Here is a 23,933-nt window from a genome sequence, read left to right as displayed (position 1 = left end):
AGGCGGATATATAGAGAGGAGAGACAGAGAGGAAGATATTCCATCAGATGATTCACTCCCCAAGTGAGTGCAATGGCCAGTGCTATGCTGATCCAGAGCCAGGAGCCAGGAACTTCCTCCAGGTCTCCCACATGGGTGCAGGGTCCCAAGGCTTTGGGCCGTCCTCGACTACTTTCCCAGGCCACAAGCAGGGAGCTGGATGGGAAGTGGGGCTGCCAGGATTAGAACTGGCGCCCATATGAGATCCCGGGCATGCAAGGCAAGGACTTCAGCTACTAGGCTGCAGTACCGGACCCACTTTTGGCAGCTTTTGCAGAACACATTTTTGGGTAAGGCATCGCTGAATATTTCATAGAATGTTCCTGACCTTTCTGACTTTTTGGTGAGCCTATTGATTAAAGTTCTATCTTCTGGAATATAATTTTTCAAAGCATAACATTAGTTTTTATTGAGAAAATTGATTTACTTTCCATCTCTTAGATCTTACAACTCATTTTGGTAGCCAGAAGCATTAGCCCATAGAACAGATATGCATCCACCATCATGTTTCCTCTTAGAGTGGACAGCCCAAGAGGTGAGCAAGTATACCACTGACCTTTGTAGCTCGCTTTGTCAGTAAAATGTAATTTCTGTGCATCTGAATTTTTATTCCCAGTCAGTTCTCATTATTCTTGATAGTTGTGTAAACTTCACTGGAAACACCAAACTGTGGTTCCTAGGGGGATCAGAGGGGTAGGCTCCTGCTAGCCTTAAGTCACAACATTTTCATCCACAGGTCTTTATATAACTTTGTTATATGTGTGTTTTTTCATTTAAAGACCCATTATTTTGTGTGCACTGATGACTAGTTAGCACTGAACTTGGGTTGTATGACACCGGAACGCCTGAACGAATCCTATGGGTCATGGATTTTCTCTGCAATACACGTCACAGCCTTGTGTGATTAGAAACCCTAATCTGTGTTTCAACACTACATTAGGGACTCTTACAAACTGCAAAATCACCAACAAACAGCACAACGATGAGAAAAATTGTAACACAAAATAACCTATTCTGCAAGGACAGAAATCAGAAATAGAAAATCAGCTGTGTGTGCTCATCTGACCATTCCAACTGTGATACCCATTCATAGGCACCAAATTCATTAATTATAACTGCCACTGTATTTTTGTTTATTTGAGCGTATAACTGAGAAATCTTTATTGTATAGTTAATGGGCAAACTACATACTAATAATAAACTACTAGTAATTTTATCTTACTAATGGTAAACTCAGATCTCACTAACACTTTTTATTAGAATGGTAATTCTGAAGAAGCTTTTTTTTAACCTCTTAATTTATATTAAGTTTTGCCACTCAAGGAATGAAAACTGTTCCATTTATTATTGCATCCAACCCCATAATTCATCATTCTTTCCTCATTCCCACTCCCTCTCCTCTTTCTTCCCATTTCCTTGTACAGATGTCTTGCTGCTAACATGGGTTTAGGAAGGAAGTTGGAACTGTGCCCAGATGTGCTCAGCAGTGGCTGCCACAGCCAGGTACATGAGCAGTGACACATGGGAGGGTTTCTGCAATGTTTGGAATAATTATTAGATACAGTCCAGAAACAGTCTCTTGATCTGAGGACCTAATCTGAATGTCACAGGTGCTGATGAGAGCATGTCATATACTCAGGACCCACATGAATCACCTTTCCTAAATGGATAGTTACTAAATGGAATCTAATTTCTTGGTAACTGGCCTTGACTTCTACCAGGAACACTTATTAATTTTAGATTTTCATCTCTCCTCATCTTTCAACAGAAGTAATTTAAATTCTTTCCAGGTAGCACATAAACTAAAGAACATTGCACCTGCTTCTTCAGAGTTGTTCTCAAAGAAACATTCCACAAAGTTTTATATGCCATGCCATGAAGTCCTGTGTTATAATAATACATAAAAATAAATGATTGAGTTTTGGGGATCAAAAGTTGCAGCAGGATGTCTCATGATCCAGCTGATTGTTGGGAAATTGTTTACAGAAGTCCTGAGAAGAAAGGAAAATGACAAATATGTGGCTTTGCTAGAACTTTGGAAATATAACGTGTTAATACAGTATTTTTTTAGGTGTATCCACTGTTTTTTTTTTTAGACACAGTTTGAACCATCCTTTTATAATTATTATTATTTTATGATACAGCTCCACAGGTGTTTGGATTTCCCATCCCCTCTCCCCACTAATTTCCATTATATTAACACAGCAATATAGTTCTTCATAAACAGTCATAAATCCATCATTGCGGGCATGGACAATGGCAGAGTGTCCAGCATTTTATTGTCAAGATATAATTAACAGTTTATTGAGAATTCATCTTTGATTCGGTAGTAGAGATGCATACTGCATTGTACCCTCACATCTGGATATGATAGTCTCTTACACTGTACATCCCCTTAAATGAAAAACCATGATACAGAATCAATAACAGGAAGAAAAACAGAAATTTACAGTACAATGAAGTTAAATAACATGCTACCGAGCGACTAACATGTTTCTGAAACAATGAAGAATATCAAGAACCTTCTTGAAGACATGGTATGACTTATGAGACAGTGAAGAAATTAATAAAAAAAAACTGTTTTGAGGAAATGAAAATGAAATAAAAAACATCAATATCCATGAGATTATCCACTGGTTTTAACAATTCTGCAATATAAGGCAATTGCTATTGGCAGCATTTAAGGATATGGATAGTTTCATGTCTAAGTCTTTGAGATTAGGAAGGCAGTAATTTGGGGGTAAATACAGAGCAAACCATTCTTTTTTCGTTTCAACTGTGACAATCACTCCCCAAAATGAAAATTTACCAGATTGACATAAGCTTCAGGGAAAAAAAAAAGGAAAAATTAGGTAGCCTAGGGATAAAATCAAATTGCTCCTGAGGACTTAAGTTGAAAATATTGAAAACACTTTCTTTGAGTATATGTACATGAGAACTGTTTGGGGAAATAAAATTTAAATTGATGTTCTACATTCTAATATGATAGGTAATGAGGAAGCTGCACAAACAACCTCATTTTTTTGTGAAAACTAGTCTAAGAGATCTCTGTGGGAGCAGTCATTGGATACTCACATCCCACACTGTAAACCTGGCTTCCGTTTCCATCTCTAGCCCTGACCCAGCGTCTTGTCGATGCGCGTCCCAGGAGGCAGCAGTGATGGCTCACACATTTGGGGTCCTGCCACCATCTGGGAAATCTGGATTGAACTCCTGACTCCAGCCCCGGCCAGCCCCAGCTATTTTGGAAATTTGGGGAATGATACAGCAGTTGGGAGATCTCTTTGTCTGTGTGTCTAGCTCTCTGTGTCTCTCAACTAAATTAATATATATTTTTTAAAAATTCTGTGGAAATCCCAGCTGCAGTACTGTCAGGAATCCCAGACTGTCAGGAAATGGCCTGAAATACTAGATGAGAAAACAGTGGGAACATGTGGAATCAGTTGAATGCCTTTAAGTTGCAGTTCTTTAGTTTACTACTTGCAGTGATGTCCATTTGCAGCTAATTAAAAGAAATTGAAAGTTAAACTCCTTCACTCTTGAGAAACGTCATTGAGCCCAGCTTAGTTCAGAATACCTAGGATTTCTTGGAATATGAAAGGTATAAAAAAAAGGTGTAATGTTTCATGAAGTACTTTATTTCTAAAGTGGTAATAATGACGTTTACTCAGTAGTATGAGGGCCATTCTACTGGAACTCGGGAGTCCTCACTTTGTGTTTGGATTTGAAAGCTATGACAGCTCTCAGCTGTCCCTTGTGAAGGGTGGCGTGCGCTAGAGCTCTTAGACCATCAGTTGTGTTTTCCTTTCCCACTTAGGCACCACTTTCTTTGCCCTCTAAAACACAATAGCGTTTGTGGCAGCCACGTCTGGCAGTGTCTGTTCTGTTGCTGGTTCTATGCTCTGTCCGAACTACTGCTATCCTGAGAGGCGTTGGAATTACATGGAATAAGCAGCTAGAACCAAAATGGGGAAAACTGGAAGAAATAGATAACCTTAAGCGTGGTTATGAGTATAATCGCATTTTTTAAATATGCCCCTGCTTCTTAGAATATATGCCATGTCTAAAGTTAATATGAAAACTTGATCTAATTCTCTTGGTACCGGAAGCCCTCTTGTTCGGAGGAAAGCCTCAGTATAGCAGTTTTTATGAGAAGGGAGAAACCAGCACAACTCTTTTACCCAGGAGGCTGCTGATAAAAGCTGCCTTAGTAATGTCTTGTTCATTTGTAATAGAACTTCTGTTCCTGAAAGTTTGGGGAAACGAATGGCAGGAATAAAGTGTTTAATAGAAAATGTAAAAGAAAATGAAAATCTGCAATCCTGCCACTTGGAGAGTGAACCAGCGGATGGAAGATCCTTCTGTGTCTCCTCTCTGTAAATCCGCCTTTCCAATAAAAATAAATAAATAAATAAAAAGAAATTGCTAGTTGAAGATTGACTTGGCAGTATTTTTATAACTGAAATAGCTCCTTAGTTGTCCATTGTGTCCCTGTTTCACATTGATTAAGCCTCATACAGGATAGATTTGTCTCATTCTTTCCTCCCCCACCCCCCACCCCCGCTTTTGGTGGTAACCTCCCTCTCTAAATAGACCTAGCTGTAAACCTGCTAGAAATCCAGTGATGTGGTCATTTGCCCTGGTGATTACGATGCCCATGTCTTTATATTAAGATGCCCATGTGATTAGAATGCCTGGATTCCCTTCCGGCTCCTGGTGGGCCTCCTGCCAATGCCAGCCCTGGCAAGAGGCAGTGAGGTTCAAGTAACTGGGTTCCTGCCACTCATAAGAGACCTAGCTCTTGACTCCAGCATTGTCTCAACCCCAGCCATCCTTGGGCCTTTGGGTAGTGAACCAGCAGAAGAACTCTCTCTCTCTCTCTGCCTCCTAAACAAATAAACAAATAAATAAAAGCATAGGTTGAAAGAAGAAAAGAAACCCAGTGATTCTTAATAGAATTCAGTAAACTAATGCTCTACTGTTTCAGGATGAGAGTTGACTGTATCTCATCTATAATGTTCACATATGTTAAATCTTCATGCTCCTGCCAACTTTTATTTTTCAAGTTTTATTTTTTTGATTTATTTCAGAGGCAGAAAGACACAGACACAAAGAGCCCCTGCTCACTAGTTTACTCCCCCAAGACCCCAGATGGCCAGGGATTTCCCATGTGGGTGACAGAGACCCAAGGCCTGAGCCATCACTTGCTGCCTCCCCAGGAATGCATTAGCAGGAAACTGGAGTGGAATATGGAACCAGGACTCGAACCTGGATCCACTCACACAGGATGAAGTGTCCTAACTGACAGCTTGGCCAGTATAACAAACATGTGGCCCTGGCTTTAAGTGAATTGAATGCTGTCCGAAGTTCTGTTTTTTGATTCCCCAGCCTCTCTGCCTTCTTCAAGGTGAGAAGTCAGGTCCCTCTCACTTCTTGCCTTTTGATTATAGAGATGCTATAAACTTATCAATAACTAACTTCAAATCACTGTCATTGATTCATTAGCCTCTGGAGGATTTGATTGTCTGGAAAATTACAAGGAAGTAAATATGTAAGAGAGGTGTGAAGATCACTCATGGAGAATGGGTAGACTAATGATTTCTTGAAATAGTATTACCAGATTTTCTGTTATACAATATTTATTAAACTTTCATGTATTCATTATATTCCATGCTAAATGAATTATCTGGTTCCTGGTATTTTTAACAAGATTAATGACTACACCCAGTGAATATATTCTTATTAGTTGTAGAAACTACCTGTTCTGTGAGTCAATAAATACAAACTGTTGTTCATTATGTACTCTTTTCCATGTTTGTAATTACAGTTTTATAGTTGAGAGAGTTTTTAAGAAATGAAATAATACATCTCACTTTTAAAAAACACTGTGAAGATTTATTTTGTTTATTTATTCACTCATTTATTTTTTAAAAGATTTATTTTATTTTTATCACAAAGTCAGATATACCGAGAGGAGGAGAGACAGAGAGGAAGATCTTCCATCCAATGATTCACTCCCCAAGTGAGCCGCACAATGGCCGGTGCTGTGCCGATCCAGAGCCAGGAGCCAGGAACTTCCTCCCGGGCTCCCACACGGATGCAGGGTCCCAAGGCTTTGGGCTGTCCTCAATTGCTTTCCCAGGCACCAAGCAGGGAGCTGAATGGGAAGTGGGGCTGCCCGGATTCGAACCGACACCCAAATGGGATCCCAGCGTGTTCAAGGCAAGGACTTTAGCCGCTAGGCCACTGCGCTGGGCCTTCATTCATTCATTTACGTAAAAGGCAGAGGCTACAGAGATAGAGTTACAGATAGAGACAGAGAGAGGAAGTGAAATCTTCCACCTGCTGGTTCCCTCCTCAAATGGCCACAATAGCTAGAGAGGGTTGGTACAGGAGTAAAGACTTCTTCTGGGTCTTCCATGTGGGTGCAGAGCCCCAAGGACTTGGACCCTCATCTGCTGCTTTCTCAGGTTCATCAGCAGGGAGCTGGATCCACGTGTGACACTAATGACCTGAATTTGCACCCATTTAGGATGCTGATGTTATAAGCAGAGACTACCTGAAACACCACAACACCAGTTCCATACATTTCTTGATCTAGGGATATTTATTATCAGTCTTTAAGGCTTTTGTAGGCAAATATTATACAGCCTATCTGGTTAACTCCTGCGATATCTGAGAATTCTCTGTCAGAAAATGATTTGATGACTGCAAATTAAACTTACCCTGACACTGCTGCAAGCTTAGACCTCTTCTTCAGCCATTAACAGAACCAGAATTTGCTTTTGGAAATGCAAGCCCTCCATATGGTCTATGTGATTTCCTTATTGTAATTAGAGTACATTGGGAAAGCACATAATCACTCACTGAGTGATGAAATGTGGAATAGAGGATGACTCAATAAACATTTTAAGAATGTTTGCAAAGTGTGATTTTCAAATCTGTGTTGAACTTAAATTCCCAACTTGTTCTCTGCACAACTGTTTTTACTGACTTGCACTTTGGTATAATGCCACTGGTCTCCATTGAAGCCTTTGTGAAAAACAGTCCAACGGAGCTCACCATGACATTTTCCATAAGGAGTCCTCCTATTTAAATACATTTTTTAAAGTCCCATCTGGTCTTCACACCAAGAATATTGTACTTCTTCAGAACAACTGGTTTGTTAAACACAGACCTGATTAGGTTTTTCTACCAGAACATTCAAGCCAAATTGCAGCTCATCCGTAAGTATCTGAGATGTGAGAAGGTGCAGTACCCAGCATGTTACAGCGCAGGCTGGTACCATTCACAGTGCCATTCTTTGTGATTGGTGCCCTGGAGCTGTGCACACAGAGCCATTGGCCTTCTGGTAGGCATTTAATGAGAATCACTCTTGGCTCTCCTTTTCCTCACCCTTATTCTTTATCTTTTTCCTCTTTACTTTTGATTTTTGTGGTAGCATTTCATTTTGTGTGCCTTTGCAAGTTATCAGAAATCCTTTATGGAAGAAAGTACAATGTAAAGTAAGGCAGAGATGCAAAGCTTCATTCACTCCTGCCATCATTGTCTTTAACTGCGTGCGTGGCACCAGTGTTATCATGTTTATCCCTGTTTGTGGCAGTTGTTCCTTCTTGGATACATTGATGCTTCTAAGCTGTACATCTATAAAAGCTGAGTATGGTACGTGAGTGTAGAGTTGAAGTGGGAGTCCAACATAGCTCTAACCATATGGCTCACACTGTGAAATGTTCTTTTTTTCCTTTCCCAGGGAGTTTTGAAGAAATATACAAGAACATATGTCCAGTCCTACAACTCCTTTCCAGATTTTTCTCCCTAAATTGTGGTTTTAAATTTCAGATCATTAACTGGACACATCTGTCCAGTTTGTTTTCTTTTCCAAAAAAAAAAAAAAAAAAAAAAAACTAAAGATAGCTATCCAAAAGACATAGTTCTGAATCATTACTTTTTTTTTTAACATCATATCCTTAACCATGAAAGTCAGACAGAGATTTTCTGAGCTATCATAGCCATTTTGGTAGTGGCTATACATTTCCTGGGACTTAGGAGAAAATAAGAATTCAATGTGTGTTTGTGTTTTAGGCAGATGTTTGTGAATAATTTTTTTTTATTTATGAGGAAGAGCCTTCGAGTCAGAGGAGTGGTTTTTAAAGCTCATTTTTGTCACTGTGTGACTTTGAGCATATCATGTACCCCGACAGAACTTCCACTTTTCTTATGCGTGAAATAAACAGTAGTGCTCCTGTTCTCTGTGGCTCACCACACTACTTTTCCATCTGATACTCACAGATCCCATGGCCTGAGGCCACTTAGGTCATCACCAAAAGGACATACTGATTCCCACATAATTATTCCTGACATCTGTCGGCTGTGCGGTCCCCTCATGGCATTTCAAAATGGAGAAAGTGCCGTTGTCGCTCAGTTGGGCTTGCTGGGACATGCTGTGAGGAGGATGGCGTAAGCTGGATCCATCGCGGAGACGGAAGTGTTTGCTAAAGTCCTGCTCGAGAGGGTCTGCCCAACAGTTTGTGACATTTTCTAAGGTCGCCTCAAAGACTACAAGACTCGATTAATTTCTTTTTTTGAAAGATTTATTTATTTATTTGCATTGCAAGGTCATATAGAGAGAGAGGAGCAGAGACAGAGAGGAAGATCTTCCATCTGACGATTCACTCCCCAAGTGACCGCAGTGGCTGGAGCTGCACCAATCTGAAGCCAGGGGCCAGGAGCTCTTCCGGGTCTCCCACACGGGTGCAGGGTTCCAAGGTTTTGGGCCATCCTCAACTCCTTTCCCAGGCCACAAGCTGGATGGGAAGCAGGGCTGTCAGGATTAGAACTAGCACCCATATGAGATCCTGGAGCTTTTGAGGCGAGGACTTTAGCCGCTAGGCCACCGCTCCAGGCCCTCAATTAATTTCTTTCAATGTTTGTTTTGCTGTGTGTGATATGCTATCAGGAATACAACCTACCACTGAACAGTCTCAAGAAGTTTGCGTGGTAGCACTCCCACTGAAGGCCAATGATGACAGACCTTCAATTCGCCCACTGTTTTGAAGTTCTGAGTTGCAGTCATACACACTGTCTAAGGATCATTCTCAGCTAAGCTCTGAATGGAGGAGCCAGGGACAGGAAAGGTGGCACTGTGGAGAACAACTAGACAGCTGTGTCAGACTGCTTATGAGGGTGCTGGGAAAGCAGCTGCCTCAGAATGTTGGAAAAAATAGAAATAGTTTCACGTAGAGCCCTGGCTCAGAGGGGAGAGTATGTGTTCTGCACAGGTAACGGTGCTTCTCTTCAGTACCTAAGCTACATGAAGCCCTGCTTTTTACCACCTTTCTTTTTTTTTTTTTAAAGATTTTTTTATTTTTATTATAAAGTCAGATATACAGAGGAGGAGAGACAGAAAGGAAGACCCTCCATCCGATAATTCACTCCCCAAGTGACCGCAACAGCTGGTGCTGCGCCGATCCGAAGCCAGGTACCAGGAGCTTCTTCCAGGTCTCCCACATGGGTGCAGGGTCCCAAAGCTTTGGACCGTCCTCGACTACTTTCCCAGGCCACAAGCAGGGAGCTGGATGGGAAGTGGAGCTGCTGGGATTAGAACCGGCGCCCATATGGGATCCCAGGGCGCTCAAGGCGAGGACTTTAGCCACTAGACCACGCCGCGGGCCCTTACCAGCTCTCTTTGTGGCTTTCCCAGCGTTCAGGGTTCCGCATGGCAGATTCCCGGTCCTCGTCATGCTGCTCTTCTGAAAATAATCCCCTTCCCTCCGATCCATTGATTATTTGGACATGAAATAAATTTACGCATCTCAAGTCTCTGTCCCAGAAAACAAAATCTGCCCGGGAGAAGTACAGCCACAGCACTCATAGCAAACACCAATGTTTGATTTTAAGTGAGCTGTTTGAGAGGTGAACCACTTTGGGATTACGGGCATGATGAGTTAAAGCCGCCCACTGGCCCTGCCCTCTTTCTTGCTCTAGTCTTCCGCCTTCCAACCACGGCACTGTAGGATATAATCCAAATTATAACTCACAGCCATATTTTCTCAATTACCTAGTTTCATCCTTAAAGATGATATACTTAAAAGCATTTTACAGGCCTAACCTGTAATTCTGTGTTAACTGCTTCAGATTTTCTATATTTTTGTTTGAAAATTACAGAGAGAGGAGAAGAGCTGGAGAGAGAGATCTTCCATCTGTTGGTTCATGCACTCTCCAGATTGGCCAGAGCTAAGCCAGTCTAAAGCAGAAAGCCAGGAGTTTCCTCTAGGTTTCCTACATGAGTGCAGGTCCCAAAGCCCTAGGCCATCTCTCCACAGCTTTCCCAGACCATAGTAGGAGATGGATCCCAAGTGGAGCAGCCAGGACTCGAACAGTCACCCCTGGGGTGCTGGTACCACAGGGTAAGGGCTAGCCTGATGCACCACTGCACCAACCCCAGTGTTGATTTTCAGACCCAACATAGCAAAAGTTTAATATATATTATTCAGTTTTAATATGTAGCTTATTAATGAAGAAAATGGGAGTTATTCTGTGTAGTACACCACTGAAAAAGGAATTGCCAGAAAGTCATTTTGAAATCAGATGAACACATATGTTGAATATTAATGCAATACATGAAAATAGTGTTCTAAGAGTAGAACTGCTAAGGTGAGCTTTGCTGATATTTTTGTCTTACAAATGATAGGGAACAAGGAGTTCTGTTATAGACTTAAGTTTTACCCTTCGAGGGAGGACTTATTCATTAAGAAAAAAAAAAAAAAAACGGGAAAAAGTTACCAGACAAGAGTGTGTAACAGTCAAGGAGATACTCAGACAACTGTGGTAGAGCTTGAGAAAATAATTGGATGAAAACCACACTGCACCCTCTTTTATTGTGTCAAAAGGAAGAATGCATTATCAAAAAGTGACAAATTTGTGCTAAATTCATTTTTCCCTCTCGTTTCATATTAATATTTTATACATCAGTGCCTTTCTCCATTAGCCTATATGGTTCTCTTAAGCTTAATTCTGTACATTCACAAAATTCATTTTTAGGGTCTATCAGGTAATACCGTATTTGAGGCCATCTCTAGTTTATTTCCTGCAACTTGACCAGAGAGATATCCAACAATCTTAAATTTTATTCTTTAAGGATGTATCTACTTTTTATTTATTTATTTTTTAAAGATTTATTTGTTTATATTAGAAAGGCAGATCTACAGAGAGAAAGAGATACAGGAAAAAAAGATCTTCCATCTGCTGGTTCACTTTCCAAACAGCTGCAATGGCCGGAGCTGAGCCGATCTGAAGCCAGGAGCCAAGAGCTTCCTCTGAGCCTCTCACATGGGTGCAGGGTCCCAAGGCTTTGGGCCATCCTCTGCTGCTTTCTCAGGCCACACGCAGGGAGCTAGATAGGAAGTGGAGCTGCTGGGATTAGAACTGGTGCCAATATGGGATCTCAGCGTGAGCAAGGCAAGGACTTTTGCTGCTAGGCCAATGTGCCACCCCAACAATCTTAAAATTTAATATTTAAGTAGATTGATTTGAAAGCAAATGAAAAATTTGAATTTTAATTCAATGAAGACATGTACAAACATTTATAAGATTGTATGTTAGACATGGACTATGGCAGATTTATTTAGCTAGCAATTTAAAAAGCCTACAAGGGAGAGAGAAGGTGAGTTAACAATTGGAAAGAATGGGGGTGTCTTGTAGAAGCAGAGTCGAGAAAGTACACATGGCAGGAGGCCATGGGTGACCCGGAGTCGGCCACTGAGGAGTTGAGAACTAAAGTGCCTTTCTTGGTGCTGCTCTCCATGTGAAGGCTAACAGACTCTGACCTTCACGTCTCTTAGTCTCTGCTCTCCAGGAGCCCTGGTAGGCGCCAGGTGGAGTTCTGGAAGGTCGGAGTCCAGCAACAGGAACTGTGCCTGCCCTGCTGTGTTTGCTTGCTCAGGATTGACGTGTGTCACTTCTCGGGAACTGCTCTCCGAGGAGTCTTAGAGAAAGGCACTTTAGCAGGGCTGAGTGAAAAGTGCAGCATTCAGAAAGGCCGGAGGCGGTCCTGAATGCATCACAAGAAAAGAAACAAAAAGATTTTTCATATTAAAATTGCTTGGATAATGAAAAGGCAAAGAGTAGGCAAATTATAGAACAGTCCATGATTTTGATATTGCTGGAAAAGCAGTCTTGCTCAGTGCTTTTCTTGGTTCTTTCTTAGCTGTCTAGCTGCAGGAATGATCTTCATGTCAAAAGTTTTATAGCCAGCGTGCATCTTGGGAGTACAGTGGATTTGTTGAGGACTGTAAAGCCTCTGTCACACCTGATCTTAAAGAACTTGCTGCATGAATTTGAGAGGAAGTGCTGCAAGGAACCAAGAGATACCAGGCAGGAGAGAGATGTGAGCAGAGAGAACGTGGGAGGTTAGCACCCTGTGTTTTCCTATGGGGAGGGAGAAAGCTTGGTGTGGACCGAGGTGCACAGCACAACCCCAGAGGGCGGTACCTGAGACAGGGTAAACTTCTCTCGTGGCCCAGGGGATGTGTGATACCTTATTGCATCTTGATTTAGAGGGATATTTGTGTAAAGTATTCAGATCCTTGTGGTTGAGATAAAGAAATGTAGTTTGATTAGTGAAAGTGATGAACGGAGTGATATTGTACTCTCCAGGAGAACATGCAGCTTTGAAGCATGATTTTTGACCTACTTGTGTCCATGCACACAAACAGTAGATAAAGAAATAGAAGCCATACTAGTCAAGTTTTGAACATAGAAAATTAACAGGGATGTTGTATTCAGTACATGGCAAAGTCATCAAAAATATCAAAACCTCCTGTCAGAGGCATCTAAGCCAGCTGCATGGAACTCAGCAGGTGTGCCCGTGGTGTTTTGCGCTGAGCTCAGTTGCAAAACTATAGGGTGGGAAACACTGGATCATACAGTAATTTGGGGAGAAAGTCTGTGGGCTAGCAGTGTGATATTCTGACCCCCCCCCAAAATGCCATTGTAATTCTTTTTTAGCTTTATTTTAAAGGTCAAAAGAGAAAACTCTTCCATCCATTGGTTCACTAAATGCTTGAACTAGCCAGTGCCGTGGTGTGCTGTAGCTCTCTCCTGCTGTGCAAAGTGCACGGGGCAGGACGCTGGAGTTGGCATGGAGATTGTGGACAAATCCAGGCACTCGGTGCAATCTAGGCCGCTTAGGAAGGAATTATTAACAGACTGTTCAGAACTTTGCCACCTTACATTGTCTAGTCCACAACCGGATTGCTACAGAAGCCTTTTCTGAGAAATACATGGACAAAACAGAGGCTCTTCAGAGAGTGGTGGTTTGGTCTATAAATTTCTTTTAATGTTTGTTTATTTTGTTGTGTGTGATATGCTATCAGCAACACGACCCAGCACTGCATATTCTCAAGGAGTTTGTGTTGTCCCATTCCCACCAAAGTGCGTACAAAAGGAACCCTTCAGTCAAATCCATTCCATTCACTTGGTTGGATTTGAGCAATTAGGCTTAGCAGTGAAGGTGCTGCTTGCACTGACAGTGTGTTTGGATTTCTGGAAGCTGCTGAACTTACTCAGCCGTTGTTGTCAGCACTGTTCCTGTACCTTCTGAGCATTTCCCACTTTTATAGTGGAAATGAACAAAAGAGTGTTTGGATGGAAGCAGAAAAAGCTGTCAATTTATTTAAAAATATAAGTACATAGTTTAAAAGTGATTGTTTCGGGCCCGGCGGCGTGGCCTAGCGGCTAAAGTCCTCGCCTTGAAAGCCCCGGGATCCCATATGGGCGCCGGTTCTAATCCCGGCAGCTCCACTTCCCATCCAGCTCCCTGCTTGTGGCCTGGGAAAGCAGTCGAGGACGGCCCAATGCATTGGGCCCCTGCACCCGCATGGGAGACCCGGAAGAGGTTCCAGGTTCCTGGCTTCGGATCGGCGCGTACCGGCCCGTTGCGGCTCACTTGGGGAGTGAAACATCGGATGGAAGATCTTCCTCTCTGTCTCTCCTCCTCTCTGTATATCCAGCTTTCCAATAATAATAAAATCTTTAAAAAAAAAAAAAAAAAAAGTGATTGTTTCACAAAATGAAAATTTACTTCCTATGTATAAAAGAAATTCGCTATGGTAACTCTTCCCTCGGAGGCTTTAGTGATGGATCTAGACTACGGGATAGATTTTCAATGGGACAGGATGAATAATTTGCACATATAAGTATGTAAGTGCACACACACACACACACACACACACACACACATTCCTGTAGATGAATATTAGTATAGATAGATTGCAGGGTTGGAGCTTAACAAATGGTACATTTTTCATAATCTACTGAATTGTTTTTATTGATAAAGTCTAAACAGAGCAAGTGTTCATATCAAACTGAAGTCACTTAAAAACAGCTGTTATAGGGAGAACACAGGTCAGTTCTTGCAGGCATTTTTATTTTGGGCTCTGAAATCTGCTGTTATAAAAATGTTGCTGTGAAAAATCTTGATTGTGATCTTTTCTTGGATAGCAAGCATCTGTCGACATGAAAACACTGTATAACATGACCTAGAAGTGACTTAGGAACCTCGGTTATTGCGTGCCTCTAACCTGACCCTGCGTGTCTGCAGCCAGGTCTGTTCCGCAGTAGTTACCCACCGCTGCATTGATGGTCGAGGATTTGAAAGCTCTCTTGGAAACCAAGATTCCAGAGAGGAGAAATTAATCTGAAATACGTAAGAAGACTCATCCATTTAAAAGTGACATTCTTGTTTTACTTGGCCTGCCTACTCATTAGAATTTATTACAAATTCTATGCCACTAAAATAAGAGAAATTATGTAGAATAAAGAGTTTCACCTCAACACCACGGGCACTTCTTTCCTTTCTAGCACTGCTTCTGTCGGCTGTTAGCAGTGGCTTCATCTCAAAAGGGCAAACAAAAGATCCCAAGAAGCAAAAACCCTTTTTCCAGGACAAGGCTTCAAGCTGTTGGTGGCAAACAAAACTAGTAACCAAAGGCAGCGCAGTCAGTGTGGGTCAACCGTAAAGGGCCCTGTGGACCCTTGCCTTCATCCTACCGCCCAGGGCTCTTCGCTTTTCTCCCATCTCTGCTGCCCCCGCATGGCCGCAAGTGAGAAATGCACCCTGTCTTCCCTGCTGACTTCATCTGCTCCTGAAAGAATCTTAATTCACTTTGTATTGCCACGACAGGACAGTAGTATTAAAAATATATACAAGCTCACTTCTCACAGCTCTGGAGGATGATAAATCCCATATCTGAGCATCTTCTTGTCGCATCATACCATGGTGGAAGGTGGAAGAGCAAAGGAACATACATGAATGAGAGGAGGGCGAATTGATTCATTCTGCCCCCATGTATTAGTCACATTTATTAGGCCCCATCTCCTGTACTGTTGCATTGGGGTTCCAGTTGCTAATACAGAGTGTGAGGTTACATTCAAAGCATAACAGCACCCTGGCTACAGCCACTTGGGATCGGTGCTGCTGCCGGCCTTTGCCCCGTCACACCATCCCTGCTCCAAACCCTCCAGGTCTTTGACGCCCAGCCCCTGAATTCTTATTATCTTCCACCTCAAGTCATTGCATCTCTTCTACATGTGACTCCCAGCAGCCTCCTGCTCTTTAACTCTTAGCTACCTTCCATGTTGCTTTCTTTAAGTCTGTGGAAGGGCCAGCACGGTAGCTCAACAGGCTAATCCTCCACTTTCTAATGCCAATGCCCAAATGAGTACCAGTTTGATTCCAAGCTACTCCAGTTCCCAAACAGCTTGCTGCCTGTGGCCTGGGAAAGTGGCAGAGGATAGCCCAAAGCCTTGGGACCCTGCAGTCACAAGAAACCAGGAGAAGCTCTTGGCTTCTGGCTTCAAATCAGCTAAGTTCCAGCCATTTGGAAAGTGAACCAGGCAGATGCAAGATCTTTGTCTCCTTCTCTCTATAAATCTGACTTTCCAATAAAAATGAATAAGTCTGACTTTCCAATATAAATAAATAAATAAATAAAAGAAAGGGGCCAGGGTGTTGGTGCTACAGGCTAATTCTCCACACTGCTGCGCCAGCATCCCAAATGAGCACCAGTGCCCCTGCTGCTCCCTTCTGATCCCCACTGATGTCCTGGGAACACAGCAAAAGATGTCCCAAGGCCCAAGAAATCAGCAAATCCCAAGTTCCCTTCCATATTTTAATGTTTTCACCAAGTGTGGTGTAAAACAAAATTACTATAAAAGAATTTCCAGCCTCTTCTGCTGGTTTGTGCCCGGTGGGTAAGAGTCAGAGGAAGAAAGTTTACCTAGGTCTGTATCCAGGTTCGTTTGCTTTGGGAGATTTAATCATCTACTTGTCTCAAATTAGACATGCTTTGCTCTGCCTGTGGCCCTACAAGATCTGCACTGCCCCAGCAACAGGGTTGTGAATTTGTTACTCTGAAGGAACATTTGGCCACTCTCCACTTTGGGTTACACATGCAAGCTCTCTGAAAATCACGCTGCTGTGAAACCCCTGAGCCTTACCTGGGTCTGTATGTCTTTAACAGGCCCTGTTTTGCTTTCTTCCAGTTAGAAAAATGCTTCTGGTAACTTTTTGCCTGCTATAGTTCAGATAGTTTTGTGTTGGAGAACTAAAGATTGTTCCTATTTAAAAACAAAAAAAAGATTTACTTTTATTTTGAAGGGTGGTTCTCTCCCCAAATGACAGCAAGGCTGGAGCTGAGCTCATCAGAAGCCAGGAGCCTCCTCCAGCTCTCCCACATGAAACAGGGGCCCAAAGACTTGAGCCTTCCTCCTCTGCTTTCTCAGGCCAAAAGCAGGGAGCTGGATTGAAAGTGAAGTGGCCAGAACATGTACCGGCATCCCCGTGTCGGCGGTAGCTTGGCATACTACACCATGGTGCCAGCCAGTAAAGATCCTTCTTCAGCCAATCCAATAGTGTTAAAGAATGTTAGAATTTTTCACGTTTATTCAACAGTAAGCTCTTTAGTAACTGCTGGATGTCTTGAGTCGACTTCTTAATTTTTATGAATATTTAGTAAAACAGGACAGCTGTCAAGCACAGTAATAGAGGGCTTTAATCTCAGCTTTCAAGAAGGGAAATGAGCTAAGATCTAAATCGTGAAAAAAATCATCTTCCAGAGCTATGAATAGTATCTCAGGGTTTCTCAGCATAAATTAGTTCTTTTTACTCAAATGTTGTTAATGAAGTAGCTTTATTGAAGAGTAACCTGATTCATAATAGCTTCTCTTTTTCCTTGTATTTCTGTTAAGATATAAAAGATTATCTTTTATTCACATATGTTGATTAGGTCAATAATATGTAATCCAGTAAGAAAATGCTATCACAATAAATTTGGACCAAGGCATTATACATGACGTCTAAGTAAATATGATGAAACTTTCCTTTTGCAGATGCAAGTACTGGCATTATGACGAAAACCTGCTCACTTCAAGTGTTGTCATTGTCTTCCATAACGAAGGGTGGTCAACGCTCATGAGAACGGTCCACAGTGTAATTAAAAGGACACCGAGGAAATATTTAGCAGAAATCGTGTTAATTGACGACTTCAGTAATAAAGGTAATGACTATAGAATTCTAAAAAAATGTGGTCTCAGAATAGTTCTCTGAAAGTAATAGCAAGCATCTGTTGACTGCAGTTATTATCAGCAGGTTGACAGTGTGCCAAGCATTATATATGAATGATTCTGTTTGATCCCGACAGTGCACCTTAGAATACACGTTACTGTACCTCCACTTTACAACTCGGGCTCGGAGATATCAAGGAACCAGCCAACAGCCCCAGAGGTGCTGTTAACAGCTGGATCCAAGTGTGTTGATTGCATATGTCTGTGGCTTTAGCTACTACTGTCTCCCACTGTATTAATTCTTTGGACTTGAGTCTTGTAAAAACTTTAGTCACAGCAAGAAGCAAGTTGTTTTGAAATACTGAGAACCTGCAAATGCATGTATTTTCTGATGACCTCTGAAATCCAATCAAGACCCTTCAAACTGAAATCGGATCCCTATTTCATAGTCTGTATTTTACATATGAACAGTGATGCAACTACTCAATTTGATAGGAAGCCATCGACTATTGTTATTTATAATGGAAAACGTCTTCTGAAGTTTATTTTTGTTTGTATTTTATTGAGGACTTTGAATAAAACAAAGCTACATTTTTAAATCGTTCTAAGGAGCCATCTCTTAGAACATTTAGGCAGGCACTATTTAGTCTTCATTCAGCTTGCTACAGAGTGGTTAAGCAGTGATGTTTTTAAGATTAGAGGGTTTCTGCGGCCAACACAGTGGCATAGCAGACTGGTCATGCACCTGCGGTGCCACCTGTGACTGCCCCGCTTCCCACCCCGCTCCCTGCTCGTAGCCTGAGAACGCAGCGGGGCATGGCCCGAAGCCGTGCGCCCACGTGGGAGAGCCAGCCTGACTCCCAGCTTCAGATAGTCCCAGCTCCTGCGTGGGGGCCATGTGGGGAGTGAGCCAGCAGATGGAGGATCCTGCTGTGTCTCTTCCTCTCTGACTTTCACATAAAATGAAGAAGTTTTTATTTAAAAAAAAAAGGGGGGTAACATTTAGGTTGGAAAGTTAACTTAGTTTTTTTCCTTTAGATATTATCAATGTATTATGTCTTCTTAATGAAATAAATACGAATACCTAATATTCTAGCTCACTTGCTAAGCAGGTTAGATTCAGACATAACAACTGTGGTGCTAGAATGCAGATCTGGATGTTTGTTTATCCTTCTTTGCTTCTCACAAAGCACAGCTGGAACTTTAGAAAACTGACCAAAGAGCTCAGACTGCTTAACAAGAGCAGAACATTTGTGTTCTGACTGACAGTGAATTTTTGCCTACAAGTGGTAATACTACTAAGTATATGGACAGCAGGAAAATTTCTTTCAAAATGTCTTCATAAAAGCTTCCTATCTGCAAAACTTGATTTGAATTCTTACAGCCTAGATAAGCCTTTGCCGGAGAAACAGAAATGACACGTATTTGCTCTTTGTCAACTCATCATTTTAAATTCCAATAAAGAATTTTGAAAATTTTTAGGCTGTTCAAATGAATCTAGCTTAGAATTTTATTTTGCTTGTAATTTTCTATGATAAGAATATTTTTCTCAAATATTTGAAAATGTGATTTAAAGCAGTATTGTTGGTGCCAAAAATATTTTAGATTTAGAAAAGTCTTAATCCATAAGCTAATTCATAAATATCCTGTTTATAATTGTGTTAATTTGAAGAACATCTATATTATTTTTTTGTACTTTGTCAAAATTGACTTCACAGTGATTATATATATTTATGGGACAGTAGTGTGATATTTCAATACATGTATGTAACGTGTTATGCTCAAAATAAGGTAATCAACATTTTTCCTTCTTTGATGTTCCTTTATGCCTTGGAGTGTGTCTGGTCTGTCGGTTCAGACTGCCGAGCCTTCCCGACACCTGTCTAGCCCTGGGAACTCAGTCGTTTTATCTGACTTCAGTTGGTCCCCCTTTTCACGTACAACCTCTGCTACTCATACTCATGATTCTGTGTTCAAATTGTTTTCAAATTAATTAATTAATGTTTGTTTATTATTTATTTATTTATTTATTTATCTGAAAGAGCTACCCAGAGAAAGTAGAGACAGAGACAAAGAGATCTTCAATCCAATGGTTCACTCCCCAGGTGGCTGCAACAGCCAGGGCTGAACCTGGCATAAGAAAGGAACCAGCCTCTTCACTCAGATCTCCTACATGAATGAGTTGAGGGGTTCAAACGTTTGGCCCGTCTTCCTCTGCGCCTCCCAGGCTGCCAGCAGGGAGCTGGTTTGGAAGTGGAGCAGCTGGAACACCAGCCAGCACCTCTACGGGCATACTGGCATCACCGAGAGGCTATACACACTACACCAAAACGCTAGCCCTAGATTGAGGGTTAAAAATAAATACACAGGTGTGAAAGTTTAACATCAGAAAAAAAAAGTAAAGATACAGCAGATGTTTATCATCCTAAAATAACAGCGTAAACTAAGAAAAGGAGAAAGAACTTTAGAGAGTGAATGTTATTGCACCTTTTACGTTAGTGCTGCTGAGCTGAGTGCTTCTGTTGTCGCAGACCGCCAGTAGTCAGCCGCTGTTCTGACATGACTGGTCTCCCCTCGAACAGAAGTGCGAGTTTTTAAACCACCCTAAAGCTGTCCGTCTTAACCTCAGCAAAATTAGGGAGTGTTTGAGTCATTTGAGTTCTGTGAAAATTTGGTTTGCACTTTCCCCGATATGTTCAGAAAATAAAACTGAATTTTATGATTTTTTTTCTTTTAAAGACAAACAACTATTTCACTAATACTAACCACATTAACATTTGGGTTTCTTGAAAGTGCAGGCTCTCTTTCTTTTTTTTTTTTAAAAGATTTTGTTATTATTGGAAAGCCAGATATACAGAGAGGAGGAGAGACAGAGAGGAAGATCTTCCATCCGATGATTCACTCCCCAAGTGAGCCGCAACGGGCCGGTGTGCCGATCCAAAGCCGGGAATCAGGAACCTCTTCCAGGTCTCCCACGCGGGTGCAGGGTCCCAAAGCTTTGGGCCGTCCTCGACTGCTTTCCCAGGCCACAAGCAGGGAGCTGGATGGGAAGTGGAGCTGCCGAGATTAGAACCGGTGCCCATATGGGATCCCAGGGCTTTCAAGGCGAGGACTTTAGCCACTATGCCACGCCGCCGGGCCCAGCAGGCTCTCCTTCAACAGGACTTGGCACCTTTAAATGCGGTATGTTCCCTCCCATACGTGTGCACCAGCTGGCTGAGGCAGAGTGAGGCAGAGCCAAGCCACTAGCCCGCACTGTTAGCAGATTGCAATAAAGGAGCGTAATCTGTGGCTCACACCCCATGAGGGACCAGCACTGCCCCCTGTGCCCCATCCTCACCACCAGCATGGCTCAGGCTAACAGAACAGCCTCAGCTCAGACACTGGCTGTGTGAGGCAGAGTAAGAAGAGGTTTAGTAGCAACACTTTAGCCTCATGGCATTTGTGCTCACGGCCACCCATGTCATCACTGCCCACATCTTGTTGGCCACAGCAAGGCACCTGGTCTAGCCTGACACAAGGCCCCTCCTCCAAAGAGTGGCAGTGACATTTGGAGCCCTGGTATAGTGACCTGCAGTGTGAGGTGGCAAAACTGTCACAACCCCTTGGATTCACACCACTTCTTTGAGACCACCTAATTAAGAAGCTAAATTTGAAGAACAGGCTGCCAACTCATTTCTTTCTGTAAAAGAAATTGTTCCAGGTGTGTTTGCATTACATATCCCAAAAGCATCTGATCAAATTCTGAAAGGTGTGTTTGAAAAAATAATGTAGGGTTGTATCAGACTTTAAAAATAAAAACTTTTTAAAAAATTTGAAGAGAGTTTATTTGTAATGCTAATGGTTAAGACCAAGTACTGGTTGCCGTTCAGACTAACAGGACAGGAGGTAGACCTGTGTCCCGCTCATCCCAGAGTTCCCAGGATCACCTCCTTACTCTAGCTTCTGGTTCCAACTTCCTGCTAATGCAGACCATATGAGGCAGTGGCTATAGCTCAAGGAATTGAGTTGCGACCACCAATGTGACAGACCTGAGGTCCTGGCTCCTGGCTCCTGGCTCCTGGCTCTGGCTCCTGGTTCTGGCTCCTGGCTCCTGGCTCTGGCTCCTGGTTCTGGCTCTGGCTCCTGGCTCTGGCTCCTAGTTCTGGCTCCTGGTTCTGGCTCCTGGTTCTTGCTCCTGGCTCCTGGCTCTGGCTCCTGGCTCTGGCTCCTGGCTTCTGGCTCCTGGCTCTGGCTCTTGGCTCCTGGCTCTGGCTCCTGGCTCTGGCTCCTGGCTCTGGCTCCTGGCTCCTGGTTCTTGCTCCTGGTTCTGGCTCCTGGCTCTGGCTCCTGGCTCCTGGCTCCTGGCTCTGGCTCCTGGTTCTTGCTCCTGGCTCCTGGCTCTGGCTCCTGGTTCTGGCTCCTGGCTCTTGGCTCTGGCTCCTGGCTCTGGCTCCTGGCTCTTGGCTCTGGCTCCTGGCTCCTGGTTCTGGTTCCTGGCTCCTGGTTCCTGGCTCTGGCTCCTGGTTCTGGCTCCTGGTTCTGGCCCGGTCCTGCCATTGTGCCAGGGAAGTGATAAAGAGAATGAGAACAATGTTTCTGTCTGACTCGCCCTCTTTCTGTCTGTTTCTCCTTCCCTTTCTCTTTTTCCCTCTCAAATAAAATACTGTAAAACAAGAAAGAAAAATGTTCTAGTGTATCTTAAACATCATTTATCTGATGTTTAAAGGAATGTTTATAAAAATTAATTTTTATAGTAAGACTTTTCTGTAAGCATATTAAACTCAAATTTTAATTTAAATACTATGCCTCAGCCTCCATTTCAGTAGAGTAAGCACCCAGTGTAGCCCATGTGAAACGATTCACTGCTCAGTGTACTGTTTCCTGTACAGTTGTTAAGGAGACGGGGTATAGATCACCCATCTGCTGGTTCACTCCCCAAATGCCTGCAGTACCAGAGCTGGGCCATGTCAAAGCCGGGAGAAGGAAGCTCCAGCTGGACTGCCCACATGGATAGCAGGGGCCCAGCCGCCTGAGCCAGCTCTCACACCTCCCAGGATACATAAGGAAGCTGTGTCAGAAGAATAGTAGCCAGAACTAGGGCCCAGTATGCTGGTGTGGGGTACCGTGTCTCACTGCTTAACCTGCTGCCACAAAGCCGGCCTGATATTCTCTCACTTTTTGAGAAAAAGAATTAATTGGCTATATATTAGCTTATAATGTTTATTGAACTGTTTTTATCCGTAGAACATTTGAAAGACAAGCTAGATGACTATATTAAGATGTGGAATGGCCTCGTAAAGGTATTTCGGAATGAAAGGAGAGAAGGTTTAATTCAAGCAAGAAGTATTGGTGCTCAGAAAGCTAAACTCGGTCAGGTAAGAAGCATCTGGTATCTACTATATCAGCATTTTAGATTTGGCAACTAGAAGATCATATCCATTTTTAACCACCCTTCAGCTTCTGTTTGTAATTTAAATGAGAATGCTGAGTTGAACAAATAAGCTATTTATCAAAATAGAGTATAATGCTGATTTTAAAATTAGCATCTACTTTTGAATTGTGTGTAATATATGATGTGCCATATATAAGGAGTATTCTTTCACCTGCCTCTTTTTTTTAAGGTTTTGATATACCTTGATGCCCACTGTGAGGTGGCAGTTAACTGGTATGCGCCACTTGTAGCTCCCATATCTAAGGACAGGTAACATTACCTTGCTTTTTTTTTTTCTTTTTCCTTCCTGGTTGAAAAATAAACCTTGTCCTAGAAGGACAAATAATAATCTCATTCTTTAATTCTATTTAGTGCATCAAGTATTGTGTTTGAATTGCATCTCTGAGTTCGCTGTTTTCCTGGGTGGAGCTAGCCGCAGGCTTGGGCTGGTTGGCTTGTAGGCAGTCTGCCATTTCAGAAACCCGGGTGTCCCGTTTGACTGAGTTACTGGGACTCCCCCCATGTGCAAGCATGGTCTCCCAAAGCCACTATTCATTGCTTCTCCTACAACGGGATGAGGTCCAAGGACTCGGAGAAGCATGCTTAGAAATGACCCCTACTAGTCTTTTGTTATTGTTGTTGTTTTGCCATGTGAAAGTATTTAGACAGTGCGGACCAGCTGTTACATGTTACATATAGAACTTTGGGTTCTATAGAAACTTCAGTTTACAAGTAGACAGATAGTCTGTACAGTTGTGAATAGAAATGTGCTGATCACTGTTAAATTTCTAGACTTTTCTGCAACAACAGAAGGAGCATCAGTCTGTCAGATCCAGAACTCATCCTTGCTTCAAGTCTTGCATTCCAACTATTTCAGAGTCTAGGAAAACGAGACGTATCACAGTGGTCAACGGTGTGA

General features: G+C 42.5%; 1 protein-coding gene across 2 annotated transcripts in view; it reads left to right on the top strand.

The window, feature by feature from the left end:
* The window catches only part of GALNT7 (polypeptide N-acetylgalactosaminyltransferase 7), a 141,031-nt gene that overhangs the window by 101,679 nt on the left and 15,419 nt on the right, over positions 1–23,933 (top strand). For both annotated transcript variants that reach the window (XM_004579045.2, XM_004579044.3), the window contains exons 3-5: positions 17,428–17,594; positions 22,828–22,958; positions 23,205–23,284. In XM_004579045.2, coding sequence (XP_004579102.2) covers positions 17,428–17,594; positions 22,828–22,958; positions 23,205–23,284 — 378 coding nt within the window. The remainder of the gene's footprint in view (positions 1–17,427; positions 17,595–22,827; positions 22,959–23,204; positions 23,285–23,933) is intronic.

The sequence above is a fragment of the Ochotona princeps genome, chromosome 11, assembly GCF_030435755.1.
Source record: "Ochotona princeps isolate mOchPri1 chromosome 11, mOchPri1.hap1, whole genome shotgun sequence".
NCBI classification, from domain to species: Eukaryota; Metazoa; Chordata; class Mammalia; order Lagomorpha; family Ochotonidae; genus Ochotona; species Ochotona princeps.
Note: the sequence above shows the minus strand (reverse complement) of the source record. Positions and strands in the feature narration are given on the sequence as shown.